Source organism: Parasteatoda tepidariorum, chromosome 1 (genome assembly GCF_043381705.1).
Source record: "Parasteatoda tepidariorum isolate YZ-2023 chromosome 1, CAS_Ptep_4.0, whole genome shotgun sequence".
Classification (NCBI taxonomy): Eukaryota; Metazoa; Arthropoda; class Arachnida; order Araneae; family Theridiidae; genus Parasteatoda; species Parasteatoda tepidariorum.
Window position 1 is genome coordinate 72,807,727 of NC_092204.1, and position 20,952 is coordinate 72,828,678.

A 20,952-nucleotide genomic window follows, 5' to 3' on the forward strand; every position below is an offset into this window, starting at 1 on the left:
GTTAAACTACAAACACGAATTTGTGATATTAAAAAAAAATCACGAATTACCCTTATGGCTAGAACAACAACAGTGAAATTGTGTAACTAAAAACTTTAGCATGAAATTCTTAAATAAAGTTTACTTGGCACACTTGTCTTCTGAGTTGGGTTTAATGTAAGAGGGTAATAAAAGGGCGAAAAATTTATTGCAGAGAATTTTTTTCCAAATCTAGTTCAATATAACACAACGGTGGAAAATACCATTTTCTAAAAAGAGATAAATTATTAAATTTGAAAATAAATATTGTAATGTTTGTATTGCGAATTGTAATTTATTTTAAAAAATATTATAAAAGAGAAGAAAATAATGTTGCTGTTTTTTTTTTAAAAACTAACGTATAAGTTTGCAATTCCGAAAAAAAAAGTCATAACCAAAAAGCAAAGAGAAAAATTGAAAAAGCAATTTTTTTTAGTTGTAATGCAATTTTTTTTCTTCAGATTATTTAAACTAACAATTATTTAAAAAATGCTAGTTTAAAGTTTATTTTATGCATTCTACCTATTTATTAAAGTTAATTTATTACAAGTTATTTTGATACTTATTGTACCTTTAAAACTAAAAGATTTTAGTGGTATAAGGCTACGTATTTTATCAATTGCAAATATAAAATAAAATAATTATAAATAATAAGAAAATAGAACGAGTAAAGGATAAACAAAAGCCATTGGTCACTTTCTTATCACTATTGATACACAACGTCACTTCTTAGAGGGAGGCTCCAAACCTTTGTTCGAGGTTCGAGGTCTGGGATTCCCTTCACTGCTCTCTTCGGGGGTTGCGAGTTTATGATTTTGTTTCACTATCGGTCGGGGGTATAGAATAGACTCCCGGAAATAGTGACGTCACCGTCCGCGTTCGAAAGCTGCAGAAACTTCTCCCCCTCTGACGTATGCAAGCGTTGAACACCCGTTCGACAACTAAAGCATGACGTAGCAACATGTTAGACCAATCAACAATTTTTAGGAGGTCGCTTACGCTACCGCGAGTAGGGAATATTTTTTCTCTTTCTTTTTTTAACCTAGCAGTCCGAAGCGAGAGCTGTACGAGGAGTCCGAAGCGGTAGATCCACCCATAATTTCAGAGGTAGCCAAAATGTAAATTACTTTAATTTATTTCTTAAAATTTTTCTTTAATTATTGCCTAGGTAATTCAAAATTTTAATGAATAATAATTTTTTCTAAAATTGATCTAATAAGTAGTGCGAAAGCAATAAGTAATTGGTGTTTTTTTTTCCACGTGCACGATTTGTTTTAATTCTCTCCACTCCAGATATTATTTAATTATTTTTTATTTTATACATCTTTTGTGCTATCTTAATTTATCAGCTGGTTTTAATTTGGAAACAGAAAATGATTAATGTGTTGAATATGACTAGTGTCAAATAAAAAGTAATGTTGAAAATTAAACATTGTTCTCTGGGTATACTTTAATTGTAGATTAATGATTTCATTTTGATTCTTAAAAACGATGTATGATTACTAATTTTATTTTTCTTAACAGGCTCCGAATCTGGTTCTAAAATGATATTTTATTCAAATAAACTTCAGTAAATTAACTTATATAAGTAAAAATAATAAGTTGTTAATTGCATAATAATCTAATTAGCAAATATGTATTTTTCCCAAGAGCTTAAAATAAAATTTATTTTTACACAACGGAATTTAAATAAGATATAATAATTAACAAAAATTTAAGATATAACAACACAGATTATTTATATATTTGTATTATTTTTTTTAAACAACTTCGTAGCTATAAAAAGTTTTTTTTTTTTTATCTTCTTTCATTGTTGCTTTGTAAATTCCTTTAGTCTTATTTACCCTTTCATTGATTCATTGCAATTATCAGATCTGACATACTGTGTAGGTTAAAGATGAATGTGAAGTTTAAGTTTGATATTAATGCTACTACTGAATTCAAGTATAAAAATTTCAGTATGTTTTATTTAAAATGACTAGAAATATAAATTTTATTTTGAATTTTTTTTTTTTTCGTAAATATTGTTTTTCTGGTAAATACTTCAGAGTTTCGTTTTCAACAGTCAAACTTAAAAAAGCAGTTTATTTTATTTGTTTATAAGGGAGAGCCAGATAATTTAATTATAAGTTTATTTTTAAGATTAATATTCATTTTTTTTTCTGAAAATAGTTATTCTAATCATCAACTCAAGAAAGAAAGATGCATTTGGAAAATTTCAATTGTTTCCCCAGGTCTTTCAAAGGTATGTGTAAAATTTTAAATATATTTTTAGTGAACTAAGAAATATTGAGATAAAGGGAAAAAAAACCTTGTTTGAATTTCTTTTCTAATTTTTCAATGGACAATTGCAGCGTATCATAATTTTTTTTTATTTTCATATCTAACTTATTGGAAATTCTCTCCTGAAACCGAAAATCTGATTGTTTTCTTCGGCAAATGTTAATTTATTTTGTTATTAAACATGTATATTGCCCCAAAAGGCCTCCGTAAGCGATGCAATCAAAAACGATCGCTGATTGGTTGTGACGTCACATGTGCTGAATGGAAACGTGCCGTCTTCAACCGCTAAAGCTATTTCAATGCTCTTTTAGTTTTGATATCACGTACATCAGCATGTACATTGGAAATCATTAGTAAAAATTTTGTGAATTAAATTTACGGAAAAAATATTTTATTCCACTGACTTTTAAATTAAAATAATGCTCCATTACAGCCTAATTACTTGATTAAAATAAGTCGCAGATTGGATAGAAATAGTATACGTTTGGATAGAGGAAGGATGATTTTATAATTCGTTATTGCATTAAAACAAATCAGTATTTTCATAAATCTAGTTCATTGAAAAATATAAATTCATCATCTTTACAACCTATGTGTTAAAGTTCAAGTATTCAAATAATGTAATTTAATGTTGCTTCTTTTATTTATTTATTTATTACTAGAGTTGAAGGATTTTCTTTTTAAGTGAATATTTTTTTTTCTCTTTTTACTATGCATTAAATATTTAAATATACATTAACGCTCATATTTATTATTCCTTGCGTAAATAGGAATTTCGTTACAGTTAGAAATTATTTTTATTTATAAATTTTAATTCCTTTTTCTGCAATATAATTAACAAAGTATGGCTATTGTTCATTTTCTCCTTATTTTTGCTAACTATTTGTGAGTGCTTGCAATGAAGAATTCTAAAATAGCAAAATTAATACATTATAAATTTTTAATTAAAATAGTTGAAAAAAAAATCTCAGATTAAGCATTTGGTATAGCCGAAAACGTATCAAAACTTTCAAGAGTCTAGTCCAGTGTTTCCCAACCTTTTTTGTGCCGTGCCCCACCTAAGCCTTACTAAAATTTTTATGCCCCCCTATGTAACATATACATAATTTTTAATATTAAAAAAATTGAATTGTTCACTTAAGAAACTTAGGAAATTGTTAGCGAAACAAAGTAAGTAAATTTTCAGAACATATAATGAAAAACTAAAATTCAAATTCGAAATAATTTTAATAAAGATTTTTCTATAATAATTTANAATATGAAGATGGAAACGGTAACAATAGTTTTATTTGATTATTTGATTATTTGATTTCTATTTCCTCACAAACCCCTGCCATCACTCCTTTTATATTAACTAACTGACTCATCATTTTGCATTTCTTCATTTTGCAGATACTTCATTTCAGGTTTGTCACTAAAAAAAATCACTAAGAGTATCAAACAGTTTCATAAATCTTTTCAAGAAGTTCCCTTTAGAGAGCCATCTTACTTCAGTGTGAAGTAAAAGTCTCATATGGTCTGTTTTTTTTCTTCACAAAATAGCTTGAAGAGACGCTCGCATTTGGCATTTGTTTTAATAGCATTGATACACTTTATTACTGAATGTAGTACATCATTTAGAACAGGCGAGATGTTTTTAGCTATCAAGTTTTCCCCATGCACAAAAATCATTCCTAGATTCTCATCTTTCATCAATTTTAAGCAGCCATTTTTCTTGCCCATCATATTAGGAGCACCATCTGCAGCACAAGATGTTATATTTTTCATTGGTATATTATTGACCTCTAAGTAGTTTTTTAGCTTATTATATATATCTTTGGAGGTAGTGGTGCTTTCTAATCTTTTACAGAACAACATTTCTTCAGCAAAATGCCCTTTATCAATATATCTTACAAGTTATCAATACTGCCACACTGTCAATCAAAGTTGATTCATCCGTTTGCACTGAAAATTTTCTAGTTTTCAGCTTTTCAACAAGTTGTTTTTCAATATCTTCACTAATTTCATCTATTCTTCTGCTAACAGTGTTATTACTGAGTGGCATAGCTTTTACAATTTTGTCAAGAACCATTTTAAGAAATTCTGATATTGACGGTTTTATTAAATTCTCTACTATAGTATGATTTTTTCCGGGGATCCACTCGCAGCCTGCCGTCTGCTGCAGAGAGGTTAACTTGACGCCGCCAAAAACCCAGTTGATATTTTGTTCTCGTCAAACGAATTAATAATATTTATTGGCCGCAATTATTTAAGAATTTGCTTTTTTTCTTTCAATTTCGGGACCGAAATCTAACCTTGCATTTAAATGGCCCGGAGCAAAAGGGTTAGCTCATGTACAGTCCATTTTCGAATTGCCCCCCTTAGTAATCAAATTGCCCCAAGGTGGGGCGTGGGGCGTGGGCCCCACGTTGGGAAACACTGGTCTAGTCCATTGAAATACATCTGACCATCATCATCACCATAATCTAGTTATACTTAAAATTTCACTTAATTTCTCACTTATTCACATCTAATCAACTCATTTATCCACAAAATTTCAACTAATATCATTAAGCTGGAAGTTTTTGTTTCACTAAAGCTAAAGAACAATAATAAAAAATTAACTTATACAAAATGGAAAGAAATTCCAATGCACATTCTTTATTATTTATTTAATAATTGAAAAATAAACAGTAATGTTGATATCTTTTCTCAATATTTTTATTCTTCGAGTAAATAGGAACTTTGCTATGGCGAAAAATTATTTTTATATGCATTTATAAAATTTAATTCCTGTTTATGTAATAAAGAACTAAGTAAATGCATATGCTTGATTTCAAATACTCTTATAACATAGATTAAGACAATCAAAATAAAGTTAATAAAATCTACTGGAACGTATAATTTTTTTCCTATTTTAACTTTAAATTTTTTGTAGAAAGAATTAATTTAAAGTTTTGCTCGGATCATTTGTTCAGATTGAATTCATGTTAGAATAAGTAAATAAAAATTATCACTAACTTTAGCTCCCCTACATTTTAAAATCTAAAACTATTTATTCCACATAAAAAATTTATCCAACATTTCTTTTACTTAAAATGGAAATAAATCTTCGAAATAAATTTGAAGTATACATTAACATTAAGATTGGTTTAAAAAAAATTAGAAAAAAAACGAAGTTATTTGTATTTAGAACGCATCATTTAATAAGTAATAGCACACACTTTTTTATTGAATTAAAAAATCTTAAATATTCAGAGCTAGAAAATTTCGTCAACTATTAACAATGTTTCAGTGGGTACCATTGAAATTGAAAATTATAAAAATACGTTATATCAAACCCACATTTTTATTAAACGATATTAGGGCTCAATTTTTTTTTTTACAGATAGTTATTGACCATCTAAAATAGTTGGATTTAATTACGAAAATTAAAACGAAAGCGAGTACGTACTGGCTTTCACAGCGCAGCGATTGTAAGTGAACGGCAGATGGACACATGTGACGTCAGTTCGTGAATAATCACGTGACTCCCCGTTTCAGGTGGAAACGAAAGTAAGCGCTTTTTGATAAAAAAAACAACGAAATAAATAGTTTTCTTAGGAAAATAATAAACTGTTTTCTGGGAGTTTTGTAGGATTCTAAATACATTAAAATTTAAAAAAAAATTGACTGTAATTGTCCATTCAAACTGTAACCTTTTTTCCCCGGAAAATTGTAGTTACGCATTTAATAATAATAATTGTGATTAGTGATAAAAGAAAACTTATACATAATTATTCCAGAGCTCATTCTAGGCAGAAAAAAGGGCAGGATGCAAAAGTTTAAAAAAAGGGCATTATTATTCTAAAAAGGCTATAATTTCTTTTTATGGACTTTACGTTCTATGAAAAAACATTGTCAATTAGTAAAAGAATTTTTTTTTTTTTTTAACTTTTTAAAAAGTAGCAAAGCAATCATATTAATTACTAATTTTTATAAGTAAGTTAACATATATATCGAGTTGATGAGCTAATTAGCTTAATAATTTATTTAAAATGCATGCATATATTAATAAAATAATAAATGTATGTTTTTAAGTGTCTGTAGTTATGATTTAATAATTAAAATGATTAATAATAATTATGATTTAATGATAGTGGAAGTAACTGCAAACTTTCAAAGACAAGTGCAACAAGGGCGTGTGGTGGCTGTTTTTCCTTTCCAATATAAATCTATGTATTGACAGCAATGACAAACTAAATAAAAAGAGTTGAAAATAACAAAAGTTTAAGAAATCCATTGAAGAGCTAAGTTGAAGAGTTTAGGGGGGGAAATAAAGAAGGGTTGAGGAAAGAAAGGGCAAAAAGGGATACATCAGGGCTACATAGTGGGTACTTTTGACTGAAAGAGTAGCAGGGTGCTGCACTCTGTTTGCCCTGGCTAGACTGAGTACTGATTATTCATTTAAACTATGCAAAGAAGGCTAAGGTATCTGCCCTTTTTATAAAATACAATGCCCTTTTTTAAACTTGCTGCCCTTTTTTTAAAAAAAAAGAATAGAGCCCTTTTCAATTTTTAGCTCCCTGCCCTTTTTTTTAGTCTAGAATGAACCCTGTCTATATATTATCGGTAATATATAGGTCTGATAATATATCTTCTGATATATATCCGATAATATATCTTCCTATATATTATCGGTAAATTATCAGACACAAAACTAAGAGAAAAAGAATAGTAATAAAATGTATGTTTAAAAAACTGTGGTTCTTAAGAAAATTTTAAAAAAGACATGTTAAACGAAAAAAAAAAAGAAGAAAAGAATGTAAGTCCAAGTGGAAAGGGAGGAAAGCACATCAATATTATAAGAATTGAATAAATTAGGAATGAAACAGACAGGTTAAAAAAAAAAAACTTTCTGAGAAATTTAACAATGCTCAAGACTTGAAACTCTAAGTGAAAACTTGTAGCTAGAAATGTGTAGCAATTTTTGGAATAGAACAAAATAAATTTATATAATTCATGCACTATATAATACTCTAAATGTGTATTTACATAAATTAAATTCTTAATACTTTGAGCTTGAATTCTTAATTTTCACTTTGGTTATTCCTTGTACTTGTGACATTAAATATTTTTCATTATTTCTTTAATGCCTACTTTTTATATTTTAAATTGGTTAAATTTTTTGATTAAAATAATTTCTAGTTTCTTCTGGCACTTATAAATTTTCGTATTTTTTGGGGTTAATTTTTCTAATTTCTGAATTATGTTTTCTTTTTTATTTCCTTCTGTTTTTAATTTATCTAATGTTCTAACCTAATGATTTTTTTATTAACTTATGTTAAAACTTCATTTAGGACAAAACCTGAACGAATTTGAAACAGATTCCGATTGTGCTACTTATGGGGCAAAGTTTGGAAGCAGTATTTCAGAGAAAGCCATTGGCAAGGGTAAGTATTTTTGTAACTTATATTTGCTCATTTTTTTTTTTTTTTTTTATTTTTTGGTNTTTTTTTTTTTTTTTTATATTTGAACTATACATTTTTTTAATTTTTAGGAAGAAATATATGTGATATATTTAATATTTCAAAAAACTTTTCTTTAAACAAAAAAAAATCTGTTTTTGGTTTATATTGAAAAAAAAAAAGATAAGCTCAAATGATACTCAAAGGCAAATTTTAATTCGTTTATACGTATTTCATTGAGACCTTTTCCTTTTTAACCATTAATCTTTTAATAAATAATTCAAAATTTATTCACTTTTGTTTTATAACTAAGCTAATTTGATGTAAAAAAAAATAACGAATTATTTTTAATCTGTTTACATTCTGCTTTACAATCCACTTCAAATGCTAGTAAACATTCATCATCTATAAATGTTAGCATCCCAGAACAGTAATACTGATTCATATTGGGAAACTTTTAGAAAAAAATTAGTATTTTTTTCCATTTTTGTCATAATTAAATCGAAGCGTTTTTCCTGATTAATAAAAAATATTTCTTTTTATTGTATATATAAATACTTTTATTTAAAAGAAAGAAAGAAAAAAAACTTTTTAAGCAATTTGGATTTGAAAAAAGTCTTTGTTTAAACAATCTAATGCTGAATACACTTAAAAAATTTTATTAACAGATTGTTACAACCTAACTAATTATTAATATTTTTTATTAATTCTGTCTTCTTTTTCCTCCTTAAAAAATGATCATTCTAACAGGGTTTCCACGGGTCAGGGAGAACAGGGAATTTTATTTCAACTCCAAAAATCAGGGAAAGTTGCAATTTTCTTACAAAAACCTGGAAAATTCCTTCATTATTCCTGAAAAAAAAAACCAGTCTTAAAATAGTCAGTAACTATACTCAGTTATTGAGATTCGAGTTAAATAATTCTAACATCACAAGTATTTATTGTAACTTTTTTACATTTTAGACATACTGAAATGCTTTTTTCCTCATATAATGATATTTATTTTACACAAGAAATCTAATACTTGACATAACAAATAAAATAATCCAAATTTCATGACGAAAAATTCCGTAGTATAGATAAAATTTGGTATAGATTTTCATTGAAATTTACCTGGAAAAGTCAGGGAATTTTTTTACTGAAATTGAGTGGGAACCCTGTTCTAATGCTACTCAATATGATTCTTCAGCCTCTCCAATTATGTTTTATAACGAAGAGTGCTTATTTCTAGTTACAAGATTGTCACATTTATTTTAATTTGATGGTCGAAATGAGTTTTTACATATGTAAAATGTAAAACTGTTGCACAAATAGTTTTAAAAACATAGTTACTTTTTTCTAGCTAAAACCTATTTGAAGATAAAATTATTATTAATAGGGAGCCTGGATTATAGATTTCATACTCATTTGTACTAGTTTGAACAAATGACTTATGTACTTTTTAATATTACTTGAAAATACAATTTTGATCAAAAAGTTCATAGAATTTATTTACATGCTCAAATTCAACTTTCAATGTTTGACAACAAAATAGTTTCAAGTCTTCTACTTTATCATAAACTTGTAAAATGCTGAAAAACAAGGAAACGAAGGAGAGTAAAAAATTATTGTTTGTACAAATAAAAGTTACATGAATTTAAACATATATTTTATTTTAATAAAGAAAGAACATCGTTTAGCAAAAATAGCATATAAGTTTGAAAATTTTTTTAAAATTTTCCTGCATGTCTAATTATAAATTTAAGTATTAGTTGACAGTTGTAATGAAAGTTAGGAATTCAATTTATTTACCAGACACAATTTTTTTCAAAATCTAACTTTTTTTAAAAATTAATTAAAAAATTAGTAAACTATGCTATTACAACAAAATCAAGACTTTAGTCTTGCAGTAAAGGTCTTTTTTTTCTATAAAATAATTTAAAGGTAAGGGTTTTCAGCGAAAACTAAAATGTCTTAGCTCTCACTGAAAACAAAACTCAAGCTGAATACAAGTTTATCACTAAGTTAATTTTGTCCAGTTACATTAAATATATTTAGAAGAATATCTTGTGGGCACATACAGTTGTAGTTTAGAATTTCCAAAAGTTTTAAATGACAAATAATTGATTTCTGTGTATTTTTAAGCATACTTTATGCATATAATATGATTAGAGAATTATTTAATTAAAAATAACTTTATAAATTCACTGTTTTATTTTTTTACTGTTTTCATTTTCTAACAGTTAGCAGAAACAAATATAAATTTTTATGTAACAATTCAAATGTGTTGCAGTGTAATCTAATCTTATGTAATAAAATAAACGATTTTTTTTCTAAACTGAATTATTTAATAAGTATCGAGCATTGAAGGTTTTTAATGTAAATAAATCTCTTTTCAATATTTTTTTTAAAAAGTCATGGTTTTTTTCCAATTTTGCTATTCAGGAGATGTTGTTTACCCCTTAAAAACTTCTATTTATTTCAGTGAAAATATTTTTATGGTATTTCTCCCCATTTAGAGTGTCACATTAATTAGCACCTTTTTCCTTTCTATTTTTCCACCTTAATGTTTCAAACTTGTTCCCTTAAAACAGTGTTTTACTGTCTCCAAAGTATTGCTTTTTTACTTCAGAACTTAAATAAAGTAAAAACATTTTAACATCATAAATCGTTTAAATTATTGTTCATGCTTGACCATTACTTTGTGTATTTTTCTATTTTGAATTATTACTATTTTATATATTCTTATGGTTTAATAAAGCTTTTGATTATTCTTTTTAATTTCAATTTTGAACTATTCTTATTTGAACAGTAATAAATGTAAATATTTACCTAGTTCTCTTGTGTATTATAATAAAGCAGATTAATTTTTTAAAAAAATAATAAATGTGAAACTTCATTGTTTTTCATTTATTCTATTTTAAATTACTTAACTTATATTAACTTTCTTTCTAGCTTTTATTCGGAAAGTGTTTTCTGTATTGATGGTTCAGTTGGCAATCACTGTTGGAGTTATTTGCCTCTTTCTTCACAGGTGAGTTTTTGGCTCAAATATTATTACAAACGTTATTTTTTCATTATTCATTCTTTAATTTTAAGATTTAAGAGCCTCTCTGCAGAATGCTATATTATTTCAATTTTAAATTATTTTTGCGAAATTTTATGTTTAATATTTAATTTTTATTCAATGGAATGCAATGCCTTTTAATTTAATTTGTTAATTAAGCTTGTTAAATAATAATCATTATTCACATTTTAGAAGAAAATATTTTAATTTATAAAATAAGTATAATATACTACTTTTTAATATCAGGTTTAGTAAAGTGGAGATATATTGAAAGACATATATTTTCTCCTTTTAATGTGAATTCTCATATTGGCCCTCAACTTGACTAAATGGATCATGATATATTACAATGAAGTCATTTAATAAAATTTTAGTCCTATCATTGAAACATTTTTGTTCTTATTTAGGCAACTATTTTCATAATTTTAGGCAACTATTTTTATGCTTTAGGCTACTAGGAGCAACTATTTTGTTCATTTTTTTCTGTGGCAACCCTGCCGTAGGTACTACAGAATTTTAGGGGATTCTGGGCAAATTCATGAGTAATTGTTTGTTGTTAGAACTTTCCATTGGACAGTAACAACTTTATAAAATATTTAATTTTTAAATTCTGAGAATTCTATGAATTTTTACAAGTCATATGAATTAACGATTTTTTTATTTTTGTATCATAAGTCGGTTGCATTTTTAACAATATACAAGTAATATACAAGTTTGCATTTTTAACAATATACATATATACAAGTAACCAAGTATGCTTAAAATAACTTTCGTATGTTACAGTTAGAGTAACTAATTTTTCATAATGTGAAAAAATACAGACATTGCTATAGTTTTGCTTTTGAAATGATAAGTGACATTATTTAACTCTCATCATTTGGCATAGTTTTAAAAAATAAATAACACAAGCACATGGAATTTGTAGTTTTAAGTACATAGAATTGCAAAGTCTTAGAATTTTGTAGAGAAAGTTCAAAATTTTGAGAATGTACAATGTAATTTTTTGGTATTCTATTTGAATCTTTTTTTTACTTGAAATGAAAATAAATTTCAGAATATTGTAGATAGAAAAAGGCAAAAAAAAATTTATAATAAATAGTTTTTATAGTAAAAAAAAAGAAATATATATCAAAACTTTACTATGCACATGAATACATTGAATGACTGTTATATAAATTGTTCTTTCACTGCTCAAGCCATTATATAATTTATCTAATTAAAAGACTTTACTTTTATGAAACTGAAATAAGTAGCTGTGAACCATATAATTTTTAAGTATTTTTTGTTTGTAAGTTAGTATGTATTTTTTTTTTTTTTTTTTAGTGATTCTGTGCGAAATTATACAGCTAAACATGCTGAGATGATTAGTGTTGCTCTGTAAGTTGTGTTTTTTATTTTAAATTTAAGTCGTGGTTTGTTCTATTAGTTACTTTTGAGTACTTAGGTTTATTCGTAATGCATTTGGTCTGGTTTACTGGCAAAAGAATGTCCATTCCTGGTGCGTTTGCATTAGTAATCTTTTTAAAAGTTTATTGCATTTTTATAATAATCAAATCCTCTAAATCGTAATTTTTATTATAATTTAATCCGTGCTTCATTTTTAAATAAACATTTCTCGGATATTTTATTTGATGTCTCATATTATTAAAAACCACTTAATTAGTCGTTATTCAAACACTGTAGTTTGATGATACTAAAAATAATACAGTAAAGAAGGAACTTCAAAGAAGGTACAGTTTCATATTATGCATTTGTCCAAGTAGCCTAACGAAATTTAATACTGGTATTTAGATTCAATTTTTAAGGGCTCAGAAGAAAGTGTTCTCAACAGTGTAAATTTGCCACTCAAGTTATTAAGGTTGACTTCCGATAAACCTGTAAGTGAATTATCCAGGGCACGTAGCGTTTTACAAACATTTAAATGAATCAAAAAGAATTTACATTCAAGAAAGCGTTATGCAAATATTGTAATTTTTTTATAAACCAGCAATCCACAAATTAGTTTGTTCTCTGGGCAGATAAGTAGGTGGTTAAAAGGAAAAAAAGACTGGTTGGAAAAAGGTGTTTGTCTTCATTCAACCAATAAGGTAACTAGCTGAAGACATCATGAAAATATTTTTTAAATAATTGTTTTCCCTATTAAATGTATTATCATAATTTTATTTAAAGATTAATATATATTAAATTCTCTATTCCTTTATCTTTTAATTTCTAAAAATTCTTTCAGTTTCATGACGTTTATGTGGATGATTGCTATGACTTACTGTAAATATGTTGGAAGAACCTTTCCATTAAATTTCATTTGCCTCTTTTTATATGTAAGTTATTTTCAATTTTTTTTTTTTTTTTAAAATTCTGTATTCCTTAAAATAAAGTGATTTATACAAAAATTTTAGTATTTAGAATATGTTAATGCACGTGTTGTTGTATTTAGGTTTTTTTCATGCAAATTTTAATATTCTCTGTTTTTTTCTAAATAGCATTAATAGTTGTAAATGCTTATGTTAGCAGAGAGCTTCACCTTTTGTGTCAACCCTTTTACTCATTGCGGCAAATCTTAAATTTAAGCCCATTCATATTTTTTTAATACCTAACAAAGCAATATTTGTAAGTATGTAATCATCTTGATTATATAGTAAAACATCATATTTTATCGAATCAAAAAAAAAAAATTGTTTTAATTTTTTTTTTTTTTTTTTTTTTTTTTTTTTTTTTGAAAAACTATTACACGTAATCTAACTGTAATAATATTACATTTATGCTTTTTTAAGATCATTGATTAAAATCACATAGCAATTAACATATAATAGTAAATATAGTAATGTAATCCTTGATTAAAAACACATATACTTTGATACTATTATGTTTTTTTTTCAGGCAAAACAAAAGTGTAGACAACTAATTTAATTAACCTCAGTTAAATTTTAAATTTTTACAAGCATCATATAGATAGAAAATGTTGCCCTGATCTGTGGTTTATTTTTTTAAAGGATACAATTTAGAAATAATTATTTCTGATCATTAAAAACAAAACTAAATTAGGTTTATGTTTGAAAATTTTTTTTTACAAACAGTAAAAATTTAGAAAGCTTTTAACCATATGTATTCTGAACTAATCAATAAAATGAAATTCTTGCAATAAAAAATCTAGCTTAAAAATTAATAATTTTGGTCAGTTTTGACATTTGCTAATAAAATTATAATAAAGTTACCTATATTGGTTAATTTTTATTCATTGAAAAAAAGTTCTGCGATTTGAGAAAAATTATTGGTAGTGATACATATTTCTATATAAAACTGTTCTAATATTCAATAAAAGAAAGGAAATAAATGTTTTAGCTTTCATTCAAAAGTGTGTTAATGTTTAACTCTATCATTTTAAATTGTATAGCAGACATAGAACAATTCTAAAGAATTAAAACACTGATTAAAATGCTCGAAATTGCCACTAAAAATGTTTCGTTTTTAATATATGTTAGAAGCTCATTATAATAAAATCAGAAAAATTAAATAATAAAAACAGTCTTAATGACTTTTGATCTAATTATTGACTTGTCAAAGTACGGATAATCTTAAGATGTTGTGAAAAAAATTTGGTCTTAATCTTTATTTTGATCTCATAATTAATAAAAAATAAAGACTGCATTATTTTGTTGTGTAGAATTTCAAAGGTAAATTATACTTAATGGTTGAAGTTGATTACAAAATTTTCCTATTAAATATTGCTTTTTCAGTTTTTTAAATTTGATAACTAATTAACTATTACTAATATTCTCTCACGAACAGAGCTGTTTCAAACAACTTTAATACATAACGACAATGGAATATGTGGGGGGGGATTTACCTATTTAAGAAAAAATTGATAGATTTTTTTTTCAGTATGAAACTTACTACACATTTATCAAAGTAAGATTAAAAATAAATTTAGATGAAGATTGTGTTTGCATAATATTTATTAATTGCTATCAGTTTACGCCATATATATCTAATATTATGTTTACAATTGAAATAATATTATTTAATTCTTTTCAGACATTCGCTGAATCTTTTCGCATAGGAGTTCATGCTGGGTAAGTAAAATAATTATATGTATGATTGCAATAAACTGTTTAAATCTAGGGTTATCAAACTTTTCAATTCATGCGTCTTTTCTAGTTTTAATTCCTTTTTTCTTTCTTAATAGTTAGAATCTCAATAATCGTTTAAGAACTCGTAAAATATCATTAGTAAAGTGACAGGTAACAATAAAAATGTTTATGGGTAATCAGGGGTCTGTTTAGAAGAAATTTGGGTCCATTAACGGACCCTTCACAAATTATATTTTCATAAAAACGGACCCTTCACAAAATATTTTACCTTAAAAACGGACCTTTCACAAAACAATTAACCTTTAAATCGGACCCTTCACAAATTTGTTTATCTTCATTATTGTTTTGTTAATCTAATAAACCCTACCCAGGATGGGAGGGAAGAAAGACAGATGTAAACGAACTAAATTTTGTCTTAGGCAAACGCTTCTTCCGAATATTCAGCGTTCAGCAGTATAGGCTAAATACCAAATATTTGTATGTTGCATCTCTAACTTAGTTGCAGCAATTGCCGTTTATTTTTTTAAATTTTATTTTTTTTAATTATAATTTTACAGTGTTAAGCATAATCTTGTAGCTTTTACAATTTAAAAACTCCTTGAAAAAGTTTTTTTGCAATAACGCACCCTATTTGCCCAAATTCACAGAAGCAGGACCCAGGTTGAAAGAATGTGACTTAACGTTTATTTTATATTCACAAATTACAAGTAATTTTTTCACAATTTTACAAAAACGTACCTTTCACAAAATGTCTGGACGGGCCCCTGGTAATTCTGGATAAAACAAAAATAGAAATATAAGCTGAGGAAAAAAATGGTAATGCTCTAAAGTGAGTGTAAAAATATATATCACATTACGACAATTCCAGTATATAATACGTATAGTATAACTTAATCAGACAAGTGACTTTTCAGTATTTTTTTCTGCTATTGCGCATTTAATATCTCAAGATAGGCTCTCAAATTGCCATTTTAGAATTTCTTTTCTGATTGGGTCACGTGTCTTTAATATTTGCAGTAGTATTGAATGTGTTATTTCTTCCAAAAGAAAATGCAAATGAAATATTTTTGGTGTCACTTTATTTTTTTAGAGACACTGAGAGCATGTGTAACTTTTATTAGTGTCCAAATGAGAAAAAAAGGAAGAGCCATTAAATTTCTCAAAATGAGACTTATCACCTCAAAAATGTTTTGAATAAATTTGAGTTCTGGAGTTTAAAAATTTCTCTGGTAGAAGAATGGGAGGGTCTTCCACAAGTCCTCCTTAACTCCCTTATTAACAGCATGCATACTCGTTGTGCATGCTGTCTGTCTATCAGGGGTGACCATACAACATACTAGAGGCAACACACACTGTACAAGCCTCACTTTTATTGTCCTCTTTTATCCTTAAGTTCAGACTACATTGGATTTATTGGCAATAGGTCTTGCCAGTGAATGGCACTTTCATTTTTGTTTTGCATACTTTATTATCATGGAATAAGCTATATCCATACCTAATTTCATTTATTTATATTCAGTATTTCTTTTAGATATTTAGGAAAATGTCTTCCATCTCTTAATTTTGTCCACCAGTATATTTAGTATTAATTTATCCTTTTTTTACATTTGACAAATTTCTTGTTTAGATAATGTCTTCATCTAATTTTAGTGCTTATGAAGCTGAGGAAGTCATGTGGGCTGCTGGAATTTGTGCAGTAAGTAAAACATAATTCATTGCAAAGTAAAATTTCAAATGTACCCTCTTTTTAAAAAAAAAATAATTTTGACTTTTCTTTCTTTTTAGTTTATATTTTCAGGTTTAACTGCTTCTGCACTTCAAACCAAGGTAATATTTAGATTTAATTTATTCAATTCTATATCATTATTTTCCATAAATTTTAAATATTGTCTTTCATTAACAGTATGATTTTACCTTGAGGGGAGGATTTCTGTTTGTGGCTCTGCTGTACTTTGTTATCTTTGGAATTTTTGCTATTTTCCTTCATGATAAAGTATGTATTTGTCATTTTTTTCCCTTATTATATATTCTAATAATACTTACTTTGTATGTTACGTACCAAATCAGAATTATCCGTACTTTATTGATGAGATCTTTCATTTCTAGATTATACAGCTGGCTTATGCTTGTGTCTTTCCTCTCCTATTTTCTATGGTGAGTATCAAATAATTTTACATTGTATGTACTGTAATTAAACTTCCTGCATTATAATTCATATAATATCCTGTACTGCATTACCTTATTTTAAATGTATGTTTAAAAAGTTTTATCTACACAAGGTTTATCTCAGAGCCATACTTTTCCCCATTTTAACATTTACCTCTTTTTTGTATAGTTATTTGTTTTTGAAAACTGACCACGCTATCGAAAATTTCTACTGTACATTTTTTCTTTAAAAAAATAATCAAAAGACCAATCAGCATCGATTTTAAATCCTTCAGTTGATAAATATTAAAAAGCCGACCGGCCTGTGTAGGAGTCCGGGAACTGGCCTGGCATCAGAAAGGTTCTGGGTTCGAATCCTGGGCAAGGCGTAGATGTTCTTTCCTTCTCTGTACTATCTGTCCTTACCGTGGGAGTAACGTTGGTCCATCTAATATGGTGCCCCTGAACGAGTGGCCAGCAAATCTGCTCTTCATATGCTTGTATGACAACGAAAGGGGTTTCTCCAGGTGGGCATCGGGAAAACGATATATATATATATATATATATATATTAATGTCAGGTGCTGTTAATTTGAATTTTTTAATATGATTTGTTAGGGTAGTGTTTCCCAAACTGTGAACCCTTTCTAAATTTTTCATAATGCTGTGTACCACTAACAAAAAAATGAATGTATTTTTTAAAAAATATGTTTATTTTTCTTTTTTGGTACAAAGTTTTGTTAATAAGTTTATTTGCATCAGTGAGAAGGATAATATTGTTTTTGCTGTGATAAAAAAATTGCTCAAATGTTAAAAATCAAAACTGGCTGTTGACTCCACTATTGTTGACACACTGGCTGTTGACTCCAACTGGTAACTCAGTAAAAAACAGCCAATACAAAAATATGTAATCGTAAATTTTCATGGCTAACTTTGTTAAATAAAATGTTTTGAAGTTTCGTTTGTTGTAAGGTATTTCGCATAAGAACGCGTACCCCTGGGGGTATGCGTACCTCACTTTGGGAAACACTGTTAGGGGATCATTTACTGTTTGTTTAATTTTTATTAAGTATTGTCAATTAAACTCCGTTTTTACATGGTAAGTTTTGCTATTTATATCATTGATATTTACAGGGTGCATAGCGTTTTTAAAAAGTGGTTAAAGGTGCTTATTTTTGATTTCAGTCTTTTAAAAGCCTTTAAAGGTGCTTTTTTTCATTGGATGTTTTTAAAAAATGCTTAATTTTCCATTTCTCAAAATGAGATTTTTCCTTTACTATGTTGATTTTCGCTTCAAATTATGCAAAAAGACGCAGTTCACATTGTTCTATTCAACGTTTTCACAATTCATTCAAACCCAATCTATTTCGGCGTATTGTCAGCCCGTAGCGTATGAAAACTCCATTCGTTTTACATGATTCAAATTTTTATAATTTTTGACAATTGTCAAAAACGAGGCCAAAAGTTTTTTTTTTATATGACTATTAAAACAAGATAAAACCGTCAATTGTCAAAAATTTTCCAACCCTATGTAATTATGATATTTTTTTGAAGTGTTTAAAAATATTTTTTGAGTGCTTGAAAAGTGCTTAAGAGGTGCTTATTTTTTGTTGAATAATTTGGCGCCGCACCCTGATTTATATTGCTCATTTGTTTTATATTGTGGTATAATCTTATTCAATTAAAATTTTATATTAGTAACAGTTAATTATTTCAAGGTGATTTGAAAATGTTTTTGAATGCTATATCTTTTAGTAGCCCGTTCATTTCCTAATGATATACATAAGATTTATCAATTCTCCTGTTTATTGTAAAAAAATTTGCTGCACACAAAGTATTCTTCAAATTGTTGTCCGAAATGCGTTCTTTAGATTTTTTAATTACCTATAATTTTCCTGTTTCGTAATCTTATGCCTAATAGTTTCTTAACATGTTACATGTCTTATTGGGTTAATTCAGTTTCTCCACTTTTTGAATTTTTGTATCCCTAGTATATTATACATGAAGATAGCATTTAATATTTTATTGATTAAAAGGTTAGACATAGTTAAAAAAATTATTTTAACCTTGGCAATTTTATATTTGTTGCAAATTAAAACTTCATTGGATCATTTACATAAAAGCTTAGTTGATTTTTTTCCCAATTTTTATATGAACCAATTCCTTAATAATTGATTGATATTGAGCAAATTCTTTCGTTACCAAGTTTCATTAAAATATATTTTGAATTTGTGGATGCACTGAATACATTTTTCAACATTGAATATATTTAATTTCATAATTTTAAATATTGATTATTTTTCAGTACTTGGGTTTTGATACTCAACTTCTGATTGGAGGTCATCACAAATATTTGATATCACCTGAAGAATACATTTTTGAGAAATATTGGCTCTCACCTGCTACATACATTTTTATTGCTTTGAAATTGTACCTGGACATTAATTATTAACCTCTTCATCTAAATAATTTTGTGTATTCCTACATCAAAATCTTGTGATATTGTAATTGATTTTTTTAAAACTAAATTGTTAAAATTTAAAAACAGTTTTTATAAATAAAATTGTTTTTTAATGGTTGTGAAATTATGTTTGCACACAGTTGTAGATATTGTATTTACTGTATTTCAAAGTTGTGGTACCGATTGCAGTTAACAAAAGAAAATACACAAAACAACGTGTTCTCAAGATTAAACCATATCTGATAGAAAGGACAACTAAATGTAGTATAGTTTGTTTATAGAAGGAACTCCCCTCACCACGAAGTTTAAAGCCACCTGCTGCTGTGGAAACTAGAAATAACGCATTTTCAAAGAGGGGAGCTTCTTTCTCCCCTGGTTCCCTTTCTCTCACCGACCCGAGCCAAAACCTGTCTTTTACAGGGTTGCAAAAAACCCACCTGCCCAATTAAACCCGTCCGGGTTTTACTGGGTAAAACCCACCCTAGAGTGGGTTTTTCTAAGATTGATTTCGTTTTTAATCCTCTGTTATATTAAAGAGCTATTCTATTGAAATATTTATGTAGTCTAGGCTAAAAAAAATTTTAACCTCTAGCGAAAAAATTAATTGTGTTGAAGACTGGAGAGTCACCTTGCTGACTTGATTCGACTGTATAGTCATTGATTATTCGGTGCCATTTATTCGCTTTCTATGCAAATAAAGAATATTCCTCAAATATTTTTTAAGATTAAAATATAAGTAAAAAGTAATCCTGTGTTAAAATAAGTTTCAAATGTGTGATGTATGTGCGTACATATAGTATTTTGTATCGTGATGTCAGAAGAAACTTTTTTCAGACTTTCACATCAATTTATTTGTATAAATTATCTATATGAAGTCAATTTATAAAATTAAATTTAATATTAAAATAAGCTTTTTTAAAATAAGATCCCTGCCCTATCTTTTGAAAAAGCCCCCTTGAAAACATGAAAAACCCAGTAAAAGCCACCCGGGTTGGGTTTTTCTGCAAAAACGCGGGTTTTTTGCAACCCTGGTCTTTTATGACACAACACCCCTACTTGAAATAGTTAAACTTCGTAACCATAGTCATCACCTCTCTAGAGGAGTTCTTTACATAAGTAAACTATACATATTCTTTATACTATTGGAGTATCGTTCTATAATATAGAAGTACAGTTAAACGCAAATTTCAGGTGGAAAGAATATTTCGAAGTATAAAGATTTAAAGTGATTTAAAAATAATTTAAGTTTTACCTTTTTTAAAACCAGTTCTGAAATAAAATAAATTTAAATTTGCCACTATAATTATATTATTAATTTGATATAAGTTTAATAAGTATTTTTTAAATTACTTTTAATATTTTGTAAGAAAAAAATTGTGTTAGTGAATCTAAATAGAAGAAATAAAAGAGAGCGTAATTTGAAACTTTGGTACTTGAGCGAAATCCTGTCGTCCATTTTCACTAAAACCAAAAAAATAGCGCTGGA

The 20,952-nt window shown here is 27.1% G+C and overlaps 1 protein-coding gene across 5 annotated transcripts; it reads left to right on the top strand.

Moving 5' to 3' along the window:
- The first annotated feature begins 853 nt into the window (after positions 1-853).
- On the top strand, positions 854-19,590 carry LOC107447950 (protein lifeguard 1). Of its 5 annotated transcripts, none has more exons than XM_016062996.3 (12): positions 854-1,125; positions 2,191-2,263; positions 7,620-7,712; positions 10,662-10,740; positions 12,097-12,150; positions 13,001-13,091; positions 14,806-14,843; positions 16,512-16,557; positions 16,647-16,688; positions 16,765-16,854; positions 16,968-17,015; positions 19,311-19,590. In XM_016062996.3, the coding sequence occupies exons 2-12, from the start codon at positions 2,221-2,223 to the stop codon at positions 19,455-19,457; spliced, it is 771 nt and encodes a 256-aa protein (XP_015918482.1). In that variant the 5' UTR covers positions 854-1,125; positions 2,191-2,220; the 3' UTR covers positions 19,458-19,590. The 5 variants fall into 5 exon arrangements, with proteins under 5 accessions (XP_015918482.1, XP_042897383.1, XP_042897378.1 ...); XM_016062995.3 differs by having other exon boundaries at positions 856-1,136; XM_071182201.1 differs by lacking the exon at positions 854-1,125 and adding an exon at positions 1,162-1,186.
- The last annotated feature ends 1,362 nt before the right edge of the window (positions 19,591-20,952 follow it).

Bases quoted from the DNA above. Each gene is read 5' to 3' on its own strand.
- LOC107447950 (XM_016062996.3), top strand. From the start codon at position 2,221: ATGCATTTGGAAAATTTCAATTGTTTCCCCAGGTCTTTCAAAG. The intron at 2,264-7,619 runs GTATGTGTAAAA...AACTTCATTTAG, and splicing joins TTTCCCCAGGTCTTTCAAAG to GACAAAACCTGAACGAATTT. The intron at 12,151-13,000 runs GTAAGTTGTGTT...AAATTCTTTCAG, and splicing joins GAGATGATTAGTGTTGCTCT to TTTCATGACGTTTATGTGGA.